At 43.9% G+C, this 20,482-nt stretch overlaps 1 protein-coding gene across 1 annotated transcript in view; it reads left to right on the top strand.

Moving 5' to 3' along the window:
* The first annotated feature begins 11,149 nt into the window (after positions 1 to 11,149).
* The window catches only part of MALSU1 (mitochondrial assembly of ribosomal large subunit 1), a 155,659-nt gene continuing 146,326 nt past the window's right edge, over positions 11,150 to 20,482 (top strand). Inside the window, exon 1 of the mRNA XM_069648325.1 lies at positions 11,150 to 11,508. Coding sequence (XP_069504426.1) covers positions 11,211 to 11,508 — 298 coding nt within the window. The 5' untranslated portion in view covers positions 11,150 to 11,210. The remainder of the gene's footprint in view (positions 11,509 to 20,482) is intronic.

Here is a 20,482-nt window from a genome sequence, read left to right as displayed (position 1 = left end):
GTGTAGCTTGCAAATTTCCCCACGGTGTCAAGTGTGATGAATTAGCTCGTTGTACGACCATGCATGTTAAAGGTCACATTTGCATCCTGAAGTGTATTATGATTTGCTTGGATAAGTTATAAGAGTAATGACCGTTTGCGATGTCCGGCCTTTGTAAACCTCACCGCAATGTCTGGGAATACAGCCAAAAGTGTTCCGGCAGGAAACTGTATGTTTGGAAGTGCCTGGGTTTCGAGCCAGACATAAGACTCAATGTAATCATTTCCCTATAAAAAGCATGCTCACCGTAATGTTAGCAGCACACACTAGCAGCATCCCTCTGATGATGTTACGTGTCGGCCCTTCCGCGGAAGCTTTGTTTTATTGCAATACAAGTTAGGGATGCAAAACTCAATACCAGAGTAAAAACACATCTAAAACATATACACATAGTAATACAAGTTAGGGATGCATAGCATAGCATCCCTAACTTGTATTACTATGTGTATATGTTTTAGATGTGTTTTTACTCTGGTATTGAGTTTTTTCTAGCTATTGGTCCTCTTGTTTGCTGATTATTATAATTGATTCGATTTTGACTCTTTGCATTGTGTGGAATGTGTTATTAATAGACATTTGCTATTTATACATGCCAATTATTTCTGGGTCACTGTGGGTTTCCCCGGTCGAGTGATCCCCTTCACTCATCTAGGGATACCCTCGAGTCATCCTTATGCTTATCATCGGGATTTATTACGATCGATTTATTTCCCGTTGATATCACCTTGAGGTTCACAATTGGCACTAGCACTTTACCGCAGTATGCACTTTATTTCTTTATCTCTTTAATTGTACGATACAATTTCGTGTATTGCACAAGTATTGTAGACTATTTAATCCCTTTTTAAACTTTTTGAAATAAATTTATAAGAAATTTAATAAACATCTTATATTTTATCATGTGTTGATTGACGTATGGTGATCTGACTTATGACCAGCAGTGCTGTTTCTATCTCTTTAACGGTAGGACGATGTCCTTGAAGTGAATTCATATTTTGGTTTCCGCTGACTTGACTCTTGTTTACTACGAACAGAAGCGATAAAGCAGAAAATGTCCCAAGAGAAAAAAGATAGAAAGAGACAAAAACGTACCATACAAGAAAAGGCCTGTGAATTAGATAACAAAGAGTTTGAACACCAGCTAGATGTGGAAGACAGAACTGCATTAATAAAATTTAACAAAGGGATGTACCCCGCCCTGCCAGATCAGACAAAAGAAACACATACGGTGTGTAATAATAATGAACAAGAGAACGAGAAAACCAACGAGAGCCTCTTGAGATTAATAACCCCAGCTACAGTAGCCACAGCCCCGCCACCTTATGATGGGACAATAATGAAGGGGACGATGGATGAGGGTACCACAGAGGAGGATGAAAGACGAGTAGGTAGGAACAAAAGATTGGGCCCACAGAGGTTGAGGGAATTACAACAATTAGCACAGCTTGTTTTTGACAAAAGAGGGGATGATGAAGAGGTGTTGATGGAACTGAAAAAGTGCACGAAAAGGGAATTTAGACAAGTGATGAGGTTGCATAGTGAAATAATTCACAAATGGTTTAAGAAGACCCCACATAATTGGTCCCAGCAATTGATAGAGCTCTACGATCACCTCAGTACCAACACTGATCGATCGTATTTATGGGACCTATGTACACAAATTAATTTAGCGATAGACAGAATAAAAAGATAATGGGAAGAGGAAAAGGAAGGAGAACGAATGGAGCAGGAAAAGAAGGATGAACTATTGAGCAAAGCTAGGGGAAAAGGGAAACAGTTTGCCAAGCAAGTGATGGACAGGACCGAAGGAAAGACAGTAAGTGAATGGATGGGTATATATAAAAGCCAGGATACGGTGGTACAGGTTACGTGGTTGATAAGTTTAGTAGAGTTGGTAGAGTTGGAATGTGATGAAACGAGTGATGAAAGGATTTGTAAAACCTCACGAGAATGCGAACAAGAGATGGAGAGGATAGGTCAAGAGTGGGACAGAAGAGAATAACTAGCGACCACGGTGAAGTAAAATATACCAAAACCTACGTATATGTTCCCCTGACTCGATCCGAGTTAATGAGCATTGCCAAAAGTACCCCTGACCCTAGAACGAACGCAGCAGGGTTTTACAAAGAATTAAGAACATTGTTTAAAGCAGGGACTTTAACCTTTGAGGATGTGAATACCGTCATGGCTATGGTAACACCTAGCGAAATTTTGGACCCTTTTAGGGGCAGAGACCATGACACCCTGAACTGGGCTGCACTACAGAAAGCTAGCGAAGAGCACCCCCCCACTGACCCTCTCCCCAACGATATAAAAAACCTAGGTGTGCGCATTTTGACGGCTCTTACCATAGTCTTACCCGAGACAGATGTAAATGTTGAAAAACTAGATGCTACAGTACAGGGGCCCAGTGAAGGTGTCGGGGAATATTTCTTGAGATTTGAAGGGGCTTTTCAAGCACACAGTGGGCAAACAACCAGTAATGTCACAGGCCAAAGGTACTTCGCTATGGGGCTTGTGAAAGGATTAAGGAAAGGAATTAAGGGCCCCTTGAAATTGGGGGAAGGTACATGGCAGGCTTGTACTCCTCACCAAATTCTGGAAATGGCAAAATATTATGAGCGACAGGAAACAGAAGAAATGGAGGGAAAGAAACAAGCTGAGAAAGCGCTTAAGAACAAAGTGTTAATGCAACAGTTGGTACAGACACCTCATAATAAACAAAAGGATCAAAGACCCCAGGTAAGAAACACTACAGGTAACACTGCGCAATGGACACCCCGCAAATAGATCAGTGCTCATTTTGCAAGCAGACGGGACATTGGAAAAACGAGTGCCCCATATTGATGGCACGGGGTCCCCAACCAGCGGGTGGGAGAGGAAGAGCACGAGGTGGACCTCGCACGGGGCCACCCCAAGGACAGGGTAGGTTTGTAAACCCCGAAAATAATGTATTTTCGACTGGCGCAGCGCATCGACAGATGGTTGGAGTAAATGGCAATGGGTTTGCGGAGGTTGAATTTAGTGGAATTATGTTCTTTGATAATACAGCAGCAATGAGTTGAAAAGCCCCTAGTGAACCTGGGGAGGCGGTGTCTGTTCCTATCGACCAGAAGGGACCAAATGTTAAATTACAAATAGGACAGCACCCCGCCATTAAATGCTTGGTTGACACCGGGGCAGGTAACAGCTCGGTTGACGCCAAGGCCGTCCCCTCCGTTCCACTATCGGGTGAAAATAAGATTTCTGTAGGGTTTGGTGGGGAACCCATATGTACTCCAGTGTCTCAGAGCGTTGAGACATCTATATGTGGAGTGAAATTGACTAACAAATGGCTACTTACTAACAGGTGTCCTGAGAATCTCCTTGGATTGGATCTTTTAAAAGCCTTGAATGCAACCATTTATTGTTCCCCGACAGGTGTTCCCGTGACCATATGCAAATCTAAAGTTGGTGGTTGTTATCTGGCTGAACCATTACCGCCAGAATTACAGGCACTGCCCGCAGAGCTCTGGGCTACTGGCAGTAATGATGTAGGGGTTTTGAACATTCCCCCTGTTGTGATCAAGGTAAAACATGGTGTTCCTTTGCCCTGAACGCCGCAGTACAGAATATCCCCAGAAGGGGAAGCAGCATTGGTTAGGATTGTACAGGACCTGATACAGCTTGGGGTTGTTGAAGAATGTGATGACAGTCCCTGTAACTCTCCGGTTCTTCCAGTCCATAAGAAAGGAGATGAAGTGACCCCGTACAGATTTATTATTGATCTCAGAAGAATTAATAAAGTTGTGGATCCTAGGTATCCAGTTGTCCCCAGTGTGACTAGTATTCTTACTATGGTCCCCCCACGGCTACTTATTTTAGCGTTGTGGATTTGAAAAATGCCTTTTTCTCCATACCCATAGCTGAAGAATCCAGATACATTTTCTCCTTTGTGTTAGCACAACGGCAATATAGGTTTTGTCGAGCGCCCCAAGGTTACACAGAGAGCCCAGCTATTTTTAGCCAAGCGCTAAAACAACAATTGGATGAAATGTTGTTACCCCCCGGTGTAATGCTCATCCAATATGTGGATGATATTCTTATTTGTGGAGACACTGAATTGAGTTGTAAAGAAGGTACCTTGATTGTGTTACGACATTTGGCATATCATGGTCACAAAGTGTCGCTTAAGAAAATGCAATATGTAATGCCTAAGGTTGATTATTTGGGATATGTCCTCACTACAGAGGGTCGATCACTGTCACCTGAAAGGGTGCGATTAATCCAAGAAATGCTCTATCCCAGTACCTTTAAAGAATTAAGACGACTGTTAGGTATCACCTCATATTGCCACCATTGGGTCCCTGAGTTCTTCCTGCTAGCAAAACCCCTGTTACAATGTTTGAAGACAGAAAAGGATCAGATACCCTTCACCTACACGCAAGAAATGAGAGAGGCCTGCGACGCTTTGAAAAGCGCCTTGTGTAGTGCCCCCGGGCTTGGGACACCCAATTATGATAAGCCATTTATTTACTCTTTTCGTACATGAACAAAAAGGTTGTGCCCTATCTGTATTGACTCAGGAACAAAATGGAAAGCAAAGGCCTTGTGCTTATTTCTCTGGCACGTTGGACAGTGTGGCTGCAGCACTTCCCCCTTGCATGCGATCAGTTGCCGCAGCAGCAGTAGCTCTCAAACAGAGTGCTGGTTTAGTGTTGGGAACTGCTACAATTGTGAGAGTTCCCCATGCCGTAGATGTGTTGCTCAATAGAACTCAAACTCAGCATTTTGCAGCAGCCCGCTTGACACAATATGAATTAACATTGTTTGCACCAAATGTAACTATCATGAGATGTAATACTTTAAACCCAGCTTCCCTTTTGCCCTTGCTGAGTGATGAGGGAGATCAAGACATGCATGATTGCCTAATACGCACTGATGAACAGACCCGAGGTAGGGTCGATCTGAGTGACCTTCCCCTGGAGGGAGGTGATGGGGTTCTATTTTGTGATGGCTCATGTTACAAGCTGGAAAGTGGGGAGACAGTGGCTGGGTACGCGATAACAACTGAAAGTGAAATTGTCCATATGGAATGCATACCCGAGTTATCAGCGCAAGCTGCAGGATTAAGGGCGTTGACAAAGGCTCTGGAACTAAGCAAAGGTTTAACTGTAACCATTTATACGGATTCAGCCTATGCACATGGTGTGGCCTTTAATTTTGGCCTGCTATGGAAAGAAAGGGGGTTTCACACCTCACATGGTACCAAAATAAAACATGGTAAATTGATAAACAAATTATTGGCGGCATTGGCTGAACCTGCTCAGGTAGCTATAGTGAAGTGCTCTGCCCATAAAAAGGTGATAGATTTTGTGGGGCAGGGAAACGATTTTGCAGACCAGGTGGCTAAATATGCTGCGGAACACTGTAAACTGCCCCTTCCAGAGTGTAACATGCTGCAAAGGGATGTGGATGGGAAGAGGGATAATGGTGAACTGGGAAAGGACCCTGAAGAGATAGTAAAGGACATTCAAAAGGAAGCGGCAGATTGCGAAATTAAAGCATGGACTAAGGACAGTAACAATGGACAAACTTCTAAGGGGGTGTGGCTGGACAAAATCAAAATGAGGTGGTTGCTCCCTGACAGTTATTTACCCATGGTAGTTGATATGGCACATGGGAATGCCCATGTTAATGCAGGTGCAATGGAGGACATTCTGAGCAAGGTATGGAAGAACCGGAAAATTGGATCATATTGCAGGAGGTGGGCAGCACAGTGTGCCATCTGCCTCCAGCACAATGTGGACAAATCTGTGAAGGTACCAGCAGGTCATAGTATACTCCCTACGCAGCCATTTTAAGTAGTATACATGGACTTTATACAAATGTAACCAGTTGCTAAACTCAAATATTGTCTTGTAATGAGGTGTGGGTTCTCTGGTTGGACGGATGCTTACCCCCTAAGAGACAACACTGCTATTTCCACAGCTAAATGTATCCTGAAATACTGGGTGCCCCAGTACACGGTGCCCAGCCTTCTGTATTCCGACAACAGAGTACACTTTACTGGTCAAGTTGTGAAGTATGTATGTACTGCCTTAGGTATCGATCAGCGATTCCATTCCATTTATCATCCCAAGAGTGCCGGGATTATTGAACGATCGAATGCCGTAGTCAAAAACAAACTGGCAAAAATGTGTGCCTCCACAAACCTGAAGTGACCAGATGCCCTTCCTTTGGCATTGTTGAGTATGCGGACCACTCCAAAGGGGACGCACAAATTGTCCCCCTTTGAGATCGTGATGGGCCGCCCCCCAAGTGCCTGATCTGTCCCTAAACCAAGGGTTATTGGTAACATTGAACAGCCATTGTTGAGGGATTACTGTGCTGAACTCATGCATAAACTGTCTATTATCCATCAACAGGTGAAAGAAGCAGCACCACCGGCCCTAGAAGGAGAGGGCCACGCCATCAAACCAGGGGACTATGTCCTGGTAAAGAGTTTTGATCGCACCAATTGCTTGCAAGCCCGCTGGAAGGGGCCATTCTTGGTCCTCTTAGCAACACAAACCGCTGTCAAGGTAGCTGGACACAAGACGTGGATACACGCCAATCATCTCAAAAAGGCACCACCTCAGATAGTCCACCCCCCAACCAAAGACACAGATCATTTTGCAGCCGAACTAACGGAGGACACTCCAAGGTATAACTTGCGCCCCAGGAAGCAACATTGAGTGCCTATGTTTGAACTCTGACATCTGGCTGAGAAAGGACTTGGTAAAGGGTCGGAACAAGCAAGGACAATTGAAAATACAGATGAAGTGGCCTCAGCAACCCCTCCTGGATATGAAGTAGCCCCACCGAGACACAGATGAAATGGCCTCAGCATCCCCCCAAGGGTAGGAAGTAGCCTCAACGAGACGAGTCAAGGTAGGAGCCAGAAGTGGTGACAGCAGAACGGGTTATACTGTGCAACCCTTGCGATATAGCGCATAAACCGACGGCACCGTTAGGGACTTTGAACTTTTTGTGTAACATATATACTGTATATATTTATATAGTGTTACATTTGACAGCCAAGTTCCGGAACTCAGCTATCTGGGATCAGCCCTGTGCGAGGGAACAAAGCAGGTTGTTATAATGGATAATGAGGATGCAGGACAGAGGCGTCCTCGAGTAAATAGATATGCATGCACCCCAAAGGAAAAGCTCATCTTATCCCTTGTCTGTATTTTTATAACAGTAGGGTTCGCCATATTCCTCTGGTACCTTGAGCATCATGATATTTATGCTGCCCGTAACCTGCTACCCACCACATCGCAGCCCCCTACACCAGAACCAGTGACTATTCCCCATGTAGATCAGGAGTATCAGAAGAAACACCCCAGGAATAGCATCCTTACATGGATGAATGATACGAACCAGATACTAAATAAGACCAATTGTTAAATATGCACGTATGTTCCCCATAGCCATGAAAGCGGACCCGAATGGTACGCGACTCCCGCCACAAATGATACTTGCGTGCCCCTGTGAAAATTTCTCTTGAGTGCCTCCAGGAATTATACCTCCACTTATACTGTGACCGATGACCATTTCGGTGAAAATACAAAAAGAAGGTTAGCAGAAATGGACCGTAAATATGAAGAACATAAAGAACTACTCCGCTCAGTAACTGATGAGAATAGAGAACAAATACTCGACATCCTCAACTCGACAAACTATGATAGTGAGAAAAGGGAGGACCGGAGGTCATACACAGTTAAAGTTTCATCGGCCCACATTCCCCTGACGTCAAACGCAACCTGGTATCTAAATAGATCCGCTCCCTGTCCGCCAGACACAAGGTTCTTAGATCCTGTCCTTCTTTATACAGGAAATGGGAGGGAAGAAAAACTACCCTCCCCGATACCCGTGCAAAATATAATTCGACAAGCACCCTTTTGTTACCAACGAACCCAACTGCCTCATAAGGGTGTCTTTATGGGCCAACACACCTGCCAGATTACAGTGGATTTAAATAGTATGTCAGCACCCCTCCTTCCTCCAGAAGGGCCTATGTTTATTTGTGGGAAAAATGCTTACCTCTGGTTGCCTAGCTATTGGAAAGGCAGATGTACTGTTGGCTATATAATGTTAGGCCTACATTACAAACCATTAGAAGCAGCTAACTTAAAGAAAGAAACTAGGATAACAAAATTGAGTATGGGAAATTATGGGCGAAGGAAAAGATGTGTTATCACTAAAGAAGACACCACTTGGGATGAATTCTATGATTTCCTAAAGGGCATAGTGATGCCCATGGGAATAGTTATGAACTCCCGTAGCATTAGGCACTTGGCTAGGTTAGTGGAAAAGGAACTAAATGTAACAGGCGACATACTAACTAACCTTACTAAAGAAGTATAGGCTGTCCGTATGGTTGCCTTACAGAATCGCCTAGTATTGGACACAATGCTGGCAGAGGTAGGAGGAACTTGTAAAATAATTGGCACTTCCTGTTGCACCTTCCCACCTGATTATAGCCCCAACATCTTTAAAGGGATTGATGAGATGCATAAAATGGGAGCTCAAATCCATTCTGAATTTGGGCCTGGGGATGGGACATCCTGGTTCTGGGATTTATTACAAAGCTGGGGATGGAAGCTCCTCACCCCTCTTCTCGTCGTAGGAGGATTAATAGCTGCTTGCTGCTGTTGCATTCAGTGCTTTCCCTTATGCATATCTGTCATAGGAGACTGCTGCAGGAAAATGATGGGAGCACTCACTCCCAAGCCCACAAATGCCATGGTCCCCAATGAGATGATAAAATTGGAAGAGGCGATTGAGGGGTTACAAAAGATTGACGTATCAGATAATGAAAATGAAAGAATAAATAAATACAAATCACACCAGGTGTATTACTAATGTAGTCTTGCTGACGCAAAAGGGTTGTTTGTTAATACAGAAATCATGTTCCCTGAAAGCTGCCATGTTAAACTTTGCTTCAGCAAGACTACCCCATTGCTCGCGCTTTAGCATCATGTCCATGTCAGACGAGCGGCTTTCGTGTTCGCCCGCAAGGCCCAGGGTTTCGCCTTAAGCACACATTCCCCATAAATCCTTGAATGCCCCCGTGCTCTCCTTTCCCGTAACAGCTCAATAAGCAGCGCACTCTTGCACTTCCCTCCCACGGTATGCAGCCTTGCAAGTCAGCATGTGTTCGCCGACCCTAGGGTTTTTTTTATAAATAATGATTGTCCGACATCCACGCTCTTTTCCTGGGAACATAAGCATGAACCCATCTGTACTGACCTTGTTATTCTCTGGAATGTGTGTGAAAGGGGATTGTTCCAGGCGCTCGTGCATCACTCTGTAAAAGATATGTCCTGCTTTTGTTCAACAGCCCATAAATGGACATCATTATCACTACAGCAGCAGGATATGTGTAGCTTGCAAAATTCCCCACTGTGTCAAGTGTGATGAATTAGCTCGTTCTACGACCATGCATGTTAAAGGTTACATTTGCATCCTGAAGTGTATTATGATTTGCTTACATACGTTATAACATTAATGACCGTTTGCGATGTCCGGCCTTTGTAAACCTCACCGCAATGTCTGGGAATACAGCCAAAAGTGTTCCGGCAGGAAACTGTATGTTTGGAAGTGCCTGGGTTTCGAGCCAGACATAAGACTCAATGTAATCATTTCCCTATAAAAAGCATGCTCACCGTAATGTTAGCAGCACACACTAGAAGCATCCCTCTGATGATGTTACGTGCCGGCCCTGCCGCGGAAGCTTTGTTTTATTGCAATAAATGATTGTTAAACTCACTTACGAGTGCGTTTATTTTTGACGGAGACCTCCACCTGGTGAATTTTAGCATTTACTGCGGTGTTGGGGGCCTGCTCCGGGTCACCGGGCAGGCCCCATTCTCATGTCGGGATCACCCTACGGGTCCTATTGTGCGGCGATCACGCCATCCTTGTCTTCCTTTCGCGGGCCCAGTTGGAGTCGGGCCTGCCACACCATATCTTCTTTGGGGCACGCAGGGCCCGTTTCCTCGTCACCATTGGTGGGGGCCTGCTCCGGGTCACTGGGCAGGCCCCATTCTCATGTCGGGATCACCCGACGGGTCCTATTGTGCAGCGATCACGCCGCAGATAATGCAGTGGGGATCACCCCACTGCGCAACAGGTCACTGGAGCCCACACTGGGCTGGGGGCACCCAGCACATGACGCCCCTGGCTCTGGGAACCCCCAGGCCGGGGTCGTCCCCAATAGCCATGATCACATGGCCCGCAGACAGTGGAGGTCAGCATTGCCCAGCAGGGGCGCCAGCCTCGTGGTGAACCCGGTCCTTGGGCCTACACCACGCGGCGTTGCGCCAGGCAGGCGCACACGCACGTAAAGAACCACACCGGAGTCAGAGTATGGTGTGACTGCCGAGCCGGAAGCGGCTCAGTACTTTTATTATGTTGGTCACGTGGCTACAGCCACCGCCACGTGACCCATGACAACATCCTTGGAGCTACCATGCTCCCAGGAGGGGCACTATGCCATACATGCCAACATTCCGACACACCTGGGAGGGAGACTTAAAAGAAATCGGGAGACAATTTTCCCAATGGAACGCATTGGGAAAATAATTATTTTAGGCAGGACAACGTGAAAAACAGCAATATTTTTCACTGAAAAATCGGGAGTCTCCCGCCTAAATCGTGAGGATTGGCATGTATGCTATGCAATAGGCGTGGCTTTCGCCCGAGAGTTCAGTTCGCGCTTGACTGAATAAAGAATCCCACGCATAGATTCAACCCCGTACTCCGTGCTTCATTTACATTGTTGCCTTATTGTTTCATTGCTATCGCATGTGGAGATTGAACACACGGGCTTCCAAGTCCCAGCATGCATATCAGTCTTGCTTAAGACCTAGGACTGCCTGAAGATGGCACACGTGACAAGGCTACGAGTCGCAATATGCACGAATTTATAATATTTTAAAAAACGGGATCTGAAGGAAAAACGCGATCAAGGTGCTTTTGTTTTTGTCTCTTGTTTTTAATACCAGAGCCCTTTTGTACAATGGCCGCCATGTATGTCTGAAGGACGTGCACAAAAAAGGGCACATGTTTGCAGTCCTTCGTTCGTTTCAATACTTTTCTCACAAGTGCAGGCATAGCACTGTGAGTTCTGCAGCTGCCAAGTTATGTGGCGTTGCGCTCCCTCTTTCTTCAGAGAGGCACTGGTATCTCGCATATTGCCAGCGCTTTGGGCACCACCTGCACCTCGGCAGTTGATAGTGCGGTCTGTCTGTGCATCTCCCATTGGGGCGACAGCATGCTCCCAAGCGCCGAGTCGAACTCTTTGGCACCCCCAGTGTGCATTGGCGCTTCGGGATAGACACTTTTCTTCTTACCAAGTTGACTTCGTTAACTCCGTCGACCACCCCCAACCATGTCAATTACCTGAAGATGGTGAAAGGCAGCTAGAGGGTGGCGCCGAAGGTAATGGCTGTGTGCACTGTAGTATGTGCGTTGTCCTGTGTGGTGATATGTAAACGTTTAGACGCTTAATCCCCTCGGTATGTGTTTCTGTCACATTAGGTGTAGGTAAACTGACGTGCTCCTATGAGAAAATGGAACACGGATGGGTTTACCACATCTGACGCGGTCGTAGTCGCCACTTTGTTTTAGGTACATGTAACATGGCCGCCACTATGATCCCATTGTTCTGAGTATTATGCGCCATCTAGTGTTTATTAATGCTGTAACTAAAACAAAACACAGAATCCGATTTGTTTGTATGGCAGGGGGAATAATGTGCCAAGTTAAAAAAAAAAACATATATATATTTATGGTAACGTGGTTTGCCCCAACATTTTAGTACAATGTACTGAAATTATGCATTTTGCAGCACATTGTTAAATAAAAATTGGTTGAAAACCTACATAATTTAGAATGGTTTCTCTTCGCAAACAACAAATATCTAGTACATTTCATGATTTGTGGACAGTCATGACTGCTCACTGTTTTGAGGACAGGGGCCTAAATATTTTATCAAATTAGCAAGAGTGATGAAACGCAGTATGGGAACACAGAATGCTTAAGTGGGTGTGGTGTGTCACCCTCCTGGCAGCATGGTATCTCCCAGGGCTCATGCCAAGGTCATATGTTAGTGACCATGTGACGTGAAATAATAAAAGGGACGAGCCAGCTCCAGCTCATCAGTCAATGCAACCTGACTCCTTCCTGTGTGTTATTGCAGCGCAATGCTGGCGCTGCGTGGTAGGACAAGGCCCGCTGCTGCAGGGCCCTATGCCTGGATAGTGCCCCTGCTGGGCAATGCTATCCCTGATGCCCTGGTCGCTAGGGTTTCAGCCCCTGCCGGGCAATTCTGTCGTCCTGTGTTCCGCATTCCCTGCTGGGCAACTCTGGCTCCGGTAGCCTGGGTGCTCCCAGGCCATTGTCCGTGCATGTGTGATCACGGCCCATCTGGGTGATGTGCCTGTGAGATCAAGGCCCATCTGGGTGATGTGCCTGTGAGCCACCCAGCAACTATTCAGGTCACTGTGTGTGCTGGGTGCCCCCAGCGATAGTCGGACTGGCTGGCGACAAGGATGTGATTCCCCCACCCTGTGAGCTGGTAATTGCTCACCGGAGAAGAGCCCCTGCTGCTGTGGTGTGGACCAGGACGAGAAGAAAGAAGTATGTGATGAGGCGAAGCGGCCTCTGCCGCATCAGTGACACTAATGCTGGCGGCACTGGCACGATAAATAAGTCTCCCGCTGGAGCAGAGAAGATGATGGTGAGTGTGCAGCCCTCGCCCCTGTCAGCAGCGGTGTAAACCTGCGGCTCACAGCTGAGGCCCCTGGTGGCCCCAGGCCGGTGGCAATGAAACATGAAGCGCTCTGTGTCACATAAAGATGGTGTGGCTCCCCGCCTGTGTCGCGCTTTGCTGGCAGACCATAGAATGCGATCCTGGGCCAACCGGTGGTGGATCTGCTGTGCTCCTGTCAGTTGAGCTACTAAACTTGAGGAGAGGGGTTGTGCGCGGCCCGTACACCCCAAATAGCGTTCCTGGGTCCATCGGCTGAGACTTTTCAAAAGAAAAAAAAAAGGCGAAATGGATCACCAGGCAGTGAATGCTTCGCAGTGCGCTCAGTGGCCATGTGAGCGAGAAGGGGAAAATGGAAAAGAGTTGGCAAAATGTTTTCTGGTGAAGTCCATGACTCAATTGACAAAATTGTAAAGATTATTATCTTCTGCTTTATTGCTGAGGCTCTGACATCATGCAATCATTCAGCGCCCTTTAGTGTATTATGCCCATGCATTTCGGACATTGTCCGTCTTCAGGGCTCTTGGCGCTCTCACTATCAATTGTCAAAAATAGATATAGATCAAATCCAAATCAAAGCATTTGTTAAATGGTTCCAAAACAAAAGGAAAATTAGAACGAAATCGTGATAGTCGGAGTAATAGTCAATAATCACATGTGTATTCATACAGAATTATTTCAATTGCAAATGTTCACCAATTATTTCTTTCAAAATATAGCCACAATATATGCGTTCAAGTTTTTAGTTCAATATTTTAAATGTTAACAAAACATGTCAGATCAAGTAGTTGAATACGGCAAAGTCAAAGCACATACCATTATAGAAGTTTGCAGTCCCCCCGGTGTGTGACACCATAGGTAAACGGAAAAGATAATAAATATCCATGAGTATTTAATCGGGTATTTTATGCATCTAGAGCGTCTGTGCAATATATTTCATGTACCTGCTGAGTGGCTGTATAAGCCTCCCCTCTCTCGTGATGCTTCGTTATGCCTCAGTTCTATGTGTTCAGGGTGGATCTGCAGAGAGTCATCGTATTCATAAATATGCTTTACCCTTGTCTAATCACACATCTGTTATAATGTAATAGACTCAGTTTACCTCTGTCAATCATGAACTTCATAGAGCGCCCCGAGTCGCGAAAACCCGCGTCCTCGCCAGACGCTGGTTTTCAATGTTCTCAGCAATAAAGCAGAAGATAATAATCTTCACAATTTTATCAATTGAGTATAGAATGATTATTTTGGAATGAATTAACATCATCACATTGCAACACATTTGGAGCAACTCCGGTTGGAGAGCAAGGGGTAGTACGCCTGGGACCAGATGAAGTGCTGACTCCATTTTGTTTTGCTTATTTATACCCTGTGCCAGGGTGTCCAAGGTGTACCCCAGATATTGAATCAACACTAATTCAATTTAAGAAGAGAAACATTAAGCATTGCCCACCCTTTTCAATTTAGTCTATATAAATAACACATCATAATATTAGTTAGGTCAGGATGAGACTCACCCTGGGTTCGGATCATCATTGGGTTGATTGTTCATTATCTTTGCTTGATTCCCAATAGCGATAGATTGAGAGGAGTTACTGTGAACTTGTGCTATTACAATAGTTTCTGTGTGGATATCTGGATTAATGATTTTCAGATTGGTTGCAGCCTGAGGTGGTGCTGTAGTTTGGGTGATTGAGTTGCAGGTCGAGATGCATTTAGTGCATTGAGTGAAGCCTGCCGCCATTATAGAGTTAGGCGGTGTTGATAGGTCAATGCATGGAGTATCACTGTTCAGTGTTTTACTGCTTTAGCGGGTAGAAGGTATCTTTGTCGGACAGCTTTTTGACCGGGGAAAGCTCAGGAGAGCAAAAACATCAGTAGTTGCAGATTGTGTGCGAAAGCGTGCAGTAGCAGAATTGCTCCATGTGAGACTTGATATACGAGATACTCTTATCAGAGTTCGCTTTGGTTGTATTAAAAGTCTGCTCATCCCTTTTGGTCGGTGCATTGCCGTCTTGAGAGTTTAAGAACCAGTCTGCATTACAGAGCGGGCTATACATTTTAGAATTAGCAGAGTTGCAAAAGAGTTGTATTTGTTTTAGAAGACACAGAGTCAAAATAGAAATAAAATGCACATGGGGAAAAATAAGTTGGTATTAATACGACGGCTACCACTGCACCACTAAACAGCGAAACCGCACTTGCCCAATGTACTTCCCACAAATGCATGCGTGCAATTTGTACAGCGCCTGTTAATGTAGGTGGGTCTTGATAGAGGGGGCGGAGTCAAATCAAAAGTCCTGTGTGTGTGTGTATATATATATATATATATATATATATATATGTATGTATGTGTAGGTGCGGGCTAGGAAGCTCAAATGTCGTATCACTTTCCTTGATGTTAGTTTCACTGGGGAGAGAGGGAGCCAAACAGCGAATTAGCACTTGCCCATTGCACTTGCCACAAATGCGTACGCGCAAATGCGGCGCGCAGCGCCTGTTAATATAGGTGGGTCTTGATGGAGGGGGCGGAGCAAAATACAAATCAATGTTCAAAGGCGGTAAAAACCCAAAGGGTAACAAAAATAAAAGTCCAATTAGAATATAATCCACAATGTAGTTGGTAGTGGGGGCTCGGCAGCTCAAATGTCGTACTGCTTTCTGTGATTTCAGTTTCACCAATGCACTTCCCGCCATTTCAGGAATATATTTATGATGGCATGGATTTATATTTTTATATTTCAGTGCTTATAGATGAGGAAATGTATTTTACTGCTTATGAATGGAGAAGGTTATGGTGCATCCGAGTAAATAGGAGGGTGTGTTTGTATAAAGCCCACATTTATGTGCACGTTAACATGTAACTGCATGCATGCGTATACTATGATCTTTCGCACTTGATATAGGTCTGATCAGCCTTTTATCTTAGTGTGACTTCGCGCTGTTCCTTCAGCAGTCATTTTTGTTTTCATATGCCCTTTGTTTTGTTTGTGGCTTTCCTTTCTTTTTCCTACTTTGTGTCTCTTGGGAACTGTTATTGTCGTCTGTAGTGCGTCAAGTGTAAGTTGTTCTGTCTGGTGTTTTGGTTGTGCGGTTGGTTTTGCAGGTGATAGGATCTTTGTGTGAGAATGGGTGCTGTGTGTGTGTGTGTTAGGTTATGTTTCACTTGTAGTACGGTTACAGATGGTTAGTTAGGATTATTATTTGGATGGTTGAGACAGTCACGAGATCCCGTGTGGCAAGGTGGGGTGGAAGGTGAGTACGCTGTGATGGTTTGCAAATGTAGCTGTGAATGGTTTGTGCTTGAAGGTGGCAGTTTCGAGATCAAGGAGTTGCAGTCCCGGATACACAGTGGTGTGTTCCTTTGGATGGTTTCATATGTTAGTTACGCAGTGTGCTGAGTACGCTTGGGTAGTTGCGATTGTGGTAATGTTTCTGAAGTGTTTGGTTGAGTTGTGTTGGTGTATGGGGTCCTGTCTGATGTGGTGTGTGTGTGTGTTGCCCCTTGCTGCCGTTTATAAGTAAGGGGGATGTGTAGTGTGTGCTTGTAGTGCCAATGCAATGCAAGCTGATAGAATGTTTGTGTAGCGGAACACTGGTGATCCTCCGTGTTTCACATATGTCAGTTAAGGACTTGAGGATGGGAGATGATAGCCTGAAGATGTATCCACCTTACCTCTCTCCCTAGTTCCTATCTATCACCCTGTGCCTACAATGAAGCTCATTCCACTTTCCTACCTGATGGCTCCAGTGTGGTTCCTGCTACTCGCCAGTATCCTGAGATGCCCACCATAGGTGACTGGCCATTGTCTCGTCTGGCTGAATCACGTGCTTCGGGACTACAAAATTGAGCTCCTCAGCTTGCATTTATGAGGATGTATTCCATTTCTCTGCAGCTGGGTCCCCTTGTCGTCTGGAGATTGGAATGTGTCTGTGTATCTCTTACCTTGGCTGTGAGCCTGCTTTCTGCTGTGCAGCCTGAATCAGCTCTCCTCGTCTTAGGCTCTGTTTGTTTAGGCCTTCTGTAATTTTCCTTGGACGTATAATATAAATTCTACATGTTCATGTTATTCTAAGTACTCTATACGTTAGTCACACTAGGTCCCATCCGGTTCCATATATGTCCCTGTAGTCCTATAGGGTTGTTTGCGTTAAGCATCTGCTAGCTTGCGCAGGATCTCTTGTGCCTTGCAGTTCTGAGTTACTTCATTTGGCTAATAAAAAAAACTATAAAAGCATTGACAGTATGTATATGTATCTGTCCTCTAGCTATAGAACTGTGTAAGCATGTTCTTCGTGTATGCGATGTGCATGCATTTTATTTTTTTATTGTTTTGGTTTGAAAAACCGTTTACAAAAATATTTCACATAATACATCATAAAAAGTGTTATTTACAATTAAAACTATGTACATTTAAACCTAAGGTAATTTGCCCTGAAGATAGTTTCACCAGGAAGCTATGGTCAAGCAACAAGTAAACATTACTTTATATAAAGTTTCTACCAATGTTCTTAACTCAGCTTGTATGTTTCCAACTCATCTTCAATTATCTTTAGGAAACTTAACAATGCAAAAATCAAGTAAGTATACGTTTCCACCATCATCCTATTCCATAAAAATTCCAGTGCATCAGCAAAATCAATATTTACAAATTTCATCAGATAGATTGTTCTAGCTCCCCTGAAATGTATACATTAGAGTACCAGATGTTTGAGTGTCCCTTTCAATACCACACACCCAGGAAATCAGCATGAACAATCCCGTTTGTTACAAGGTGGGTTGTCCCAATACTTAGTACGTTCCCTGTTGTGGTATTGGTTCAATCTAAAACGCATGTACGATATACGTGCCCAGTTGCAGGGGAACATTGCAATGTATGTACCGCGCAAGTCCTTCTTCTGTGTAAACATTGCATACTCAGTATATGTTGAATAGCACTTCATAGCATCCAGTGTACGATTCCAATCGAGTTCAAATAATTTGTTCTTGACATACACTGGTCCTTGACATAAATCGTCAGTAGACAGTTGTAGTACGTCCAAAACATTCTTCATTCTCTTTTGAAATTGTGCGATGGAGCATTTGATTTCCCCGTTTATTATTGCGTGGAAGTCTTGATCAAGAGAATTCCTCGGGGGATCAAGCATCTTTGCATAATTAGTTAAATTGCACCATTCTTTTCTACCTGAGAGTGATATTAGCCTAAATTCATGTCTAATTATGCAGTTTGGAATGGCTAGGGAGAGCCGTAATGCCGATTTTCAACAGGCAACCTTGTATACCATCGAGGATTTTACATAGATCGTAGAGGCATATATCAAGAGTGTACAGTATCACCGGCTCAACCTTTAAATTTAAGAACAGAAGCAATGTTTGAAAAGAGAATTTACAGTGTTTGACTCAGTAGAGGCCTGATTTTTAACTTCAGCTTTTTCGTCCAAATCTCTACAGATGACGACTTTGAGACGGTATACCCCAGATATATCATCTCATCTAGTGGAGCAATACGGATTTCGTGTAGTTTCCAACTATACCGCTTGGTTCTCTTTGTGGTACTGAATCCCATAATTACAGTTTTTGCTGGATTTGGTCTCAGATTATGCTCATATGCAAATGTTTCAAACAAACTTGAAAAAGTTCAAGTTTTACTTGGAGACCTGATGGTGTAGAGTCAAACAAAATGATATCCTCAGCAAAGGCTAACCAATGTAGCCTTAGCTGACTACATCTTACTGCAATTAACCTAGAGTCCAACCACAGTTCATCTATACCACTTAGGTACAGGTTGAACAGCAGCGTGGCTAAGTTACATCCTAGCTTAACCCCTAGGTACGTGAGCACTGATTTAGTTAGTGCACCTTCCATTGTGAGTCCAATCATGTATGAAGTGTCGATATGCAATTGTACAACAAAATATATCGGACATCGGGGAATACCAAGAGCAAGCATTTTCCTCCACAACAAGTTGCGGATAACCGAGTCAAATGCATTGGTCATATTGATACTGGCAATGTATACTGGACATGCTCCTTTTTATTTTAGAGCCTGCTAATAAGTGTCTACAATCGATGCATTCAGTGCTGTACTGATACCATTTCTAAAACCTATTTGGTATTTAGAATAAGTCTCGTGTGATGAGATGTGTTTCTCTAGCTCAAACAAAAGTAAAATTACAAAAATGTTAGCAGCACTAAGTGAGATTGGGGGTAGTTTTCGTGTTTATTTGGGTCACCCTTCTTAAAAATGGGCACTATAATAGAAGTCACCCAGGAATGCAGTATTTTTGATGTACGCATAATATTGTCAAATTTTATTTTTAGTATGCTGGCCCATAATGCCGGATTAGCTTTATAGGCTCAGGGCGGAATACCATCTGGTCCCGCTGCTTTTGAATGGTTTAGCTGTCCAATTGCCCATTCTATGTCTTGACCAGTGAATTGTTTTTTCTCCCATACCTAAGTTAATGTCAAAGGTACAATTCGCAAAGCGGGCGGGTATACAATATTTATTCATTATGTACAGTTCACAATCTTCAGCAGGGATTATGTTTAGTATTGACTTGTTGGGCATCAAGTAATATTGTCTAAGAGTTGCCCATATGCCGCTGTGAGTCATGTCTACAGATTGCTCTTATAAGATCATGATTTTCTTGATTATATGTCGAAATTTTAATACCTCTCATTTTATTCTTAAAATCTAGAATACTATGTTTTTTTTTTTTTGCCAAGATTAAAGATGGTGTTAAATTCTCGTTTTTCAAGAGGCGCTATACTCTGTTTTTTTAGTCGCTTTGCGAGCATAACTTTGTAATCGCACTGCTTACTCGGCAGTGATTTCTTATTCTTCTGATTTGCAATTCATTCTTGTAGTGAGCTCTTTACAATAGTAGACATGATAATTTCTTTGTGAGCAAGACTTAATACTAAAACATGTATCAGGTTGTGGAGTTTCATAGATTTACACTCAACGAGTTTTGCTAGTTTATTAGTAACAACCTTATTCCACCTAAGGGATGTATTTGGTCGATCGCTTTCAGTTAATTGCAGCACTCGCCAACAGTGTGAAGAGAGTACTGCATAGCAATACTCAATTCAATATGTGTGATCGTGTGTATAATCACTGGATTAGTAATTTGTGCCAGTGAATGTGACGCACAAAAGTAGTCGATCAATGACGTCCGTGTTCCTCTGGACCAAGTGTATTTGTGATTCGTGTCGGCACCCTTCACCAAACACAAACCCCAATCTTCCATGAATTGTACCCACTGTTGCCCTCTCGTATAAGATATCTTCGATTTACCTTCATCACATCTTGTTATACAGTCGAAGCAATTCGAATTAAAGTCCTCTCCTAGAATAATATCAGCATAGTACTCACTTGCAAGTGCAGTTTCAACACAATGGTCAACCTCTTCAAACATTTCATCTATATCTATTTTTTGAGGGTTCCAGTAGAGGTAAACCAATAGGAGGGGTTTATTTTTACTTGCTTCGAGGGTGATGCCAACTGCAATTACATAGTTTGATGTATGAACGAGCTTTGAGGTACATTCAATACTATTGTTAATTGCTATTGCAATACCTCCTGTTAGTCCCCCCCTCTTTAGCCTTAAGTGCATGTGATGAAAATGTACAATAACCATGAAT

The sequence above is a fragment of the Ambystoma mexicanum genome, chromosome 2q (assembly GCF_040938575.1).
Source record: "Ambystoma mexicanum isolate Mex_15411 chromosome 2q, UKY_AmexF1_1, whole genome shotgun sequence".
In the NCBI taxonomy this organism is placed as follows: Eukaryota; Metazoa; Chordata; class Amphibia; order Caudata; family Ambystomatidae; genus Ambystoma; species Ambystoma mexicanum.
This window is presented reverse-complemented; position numbering and strand designations above follow the sequence as displayed.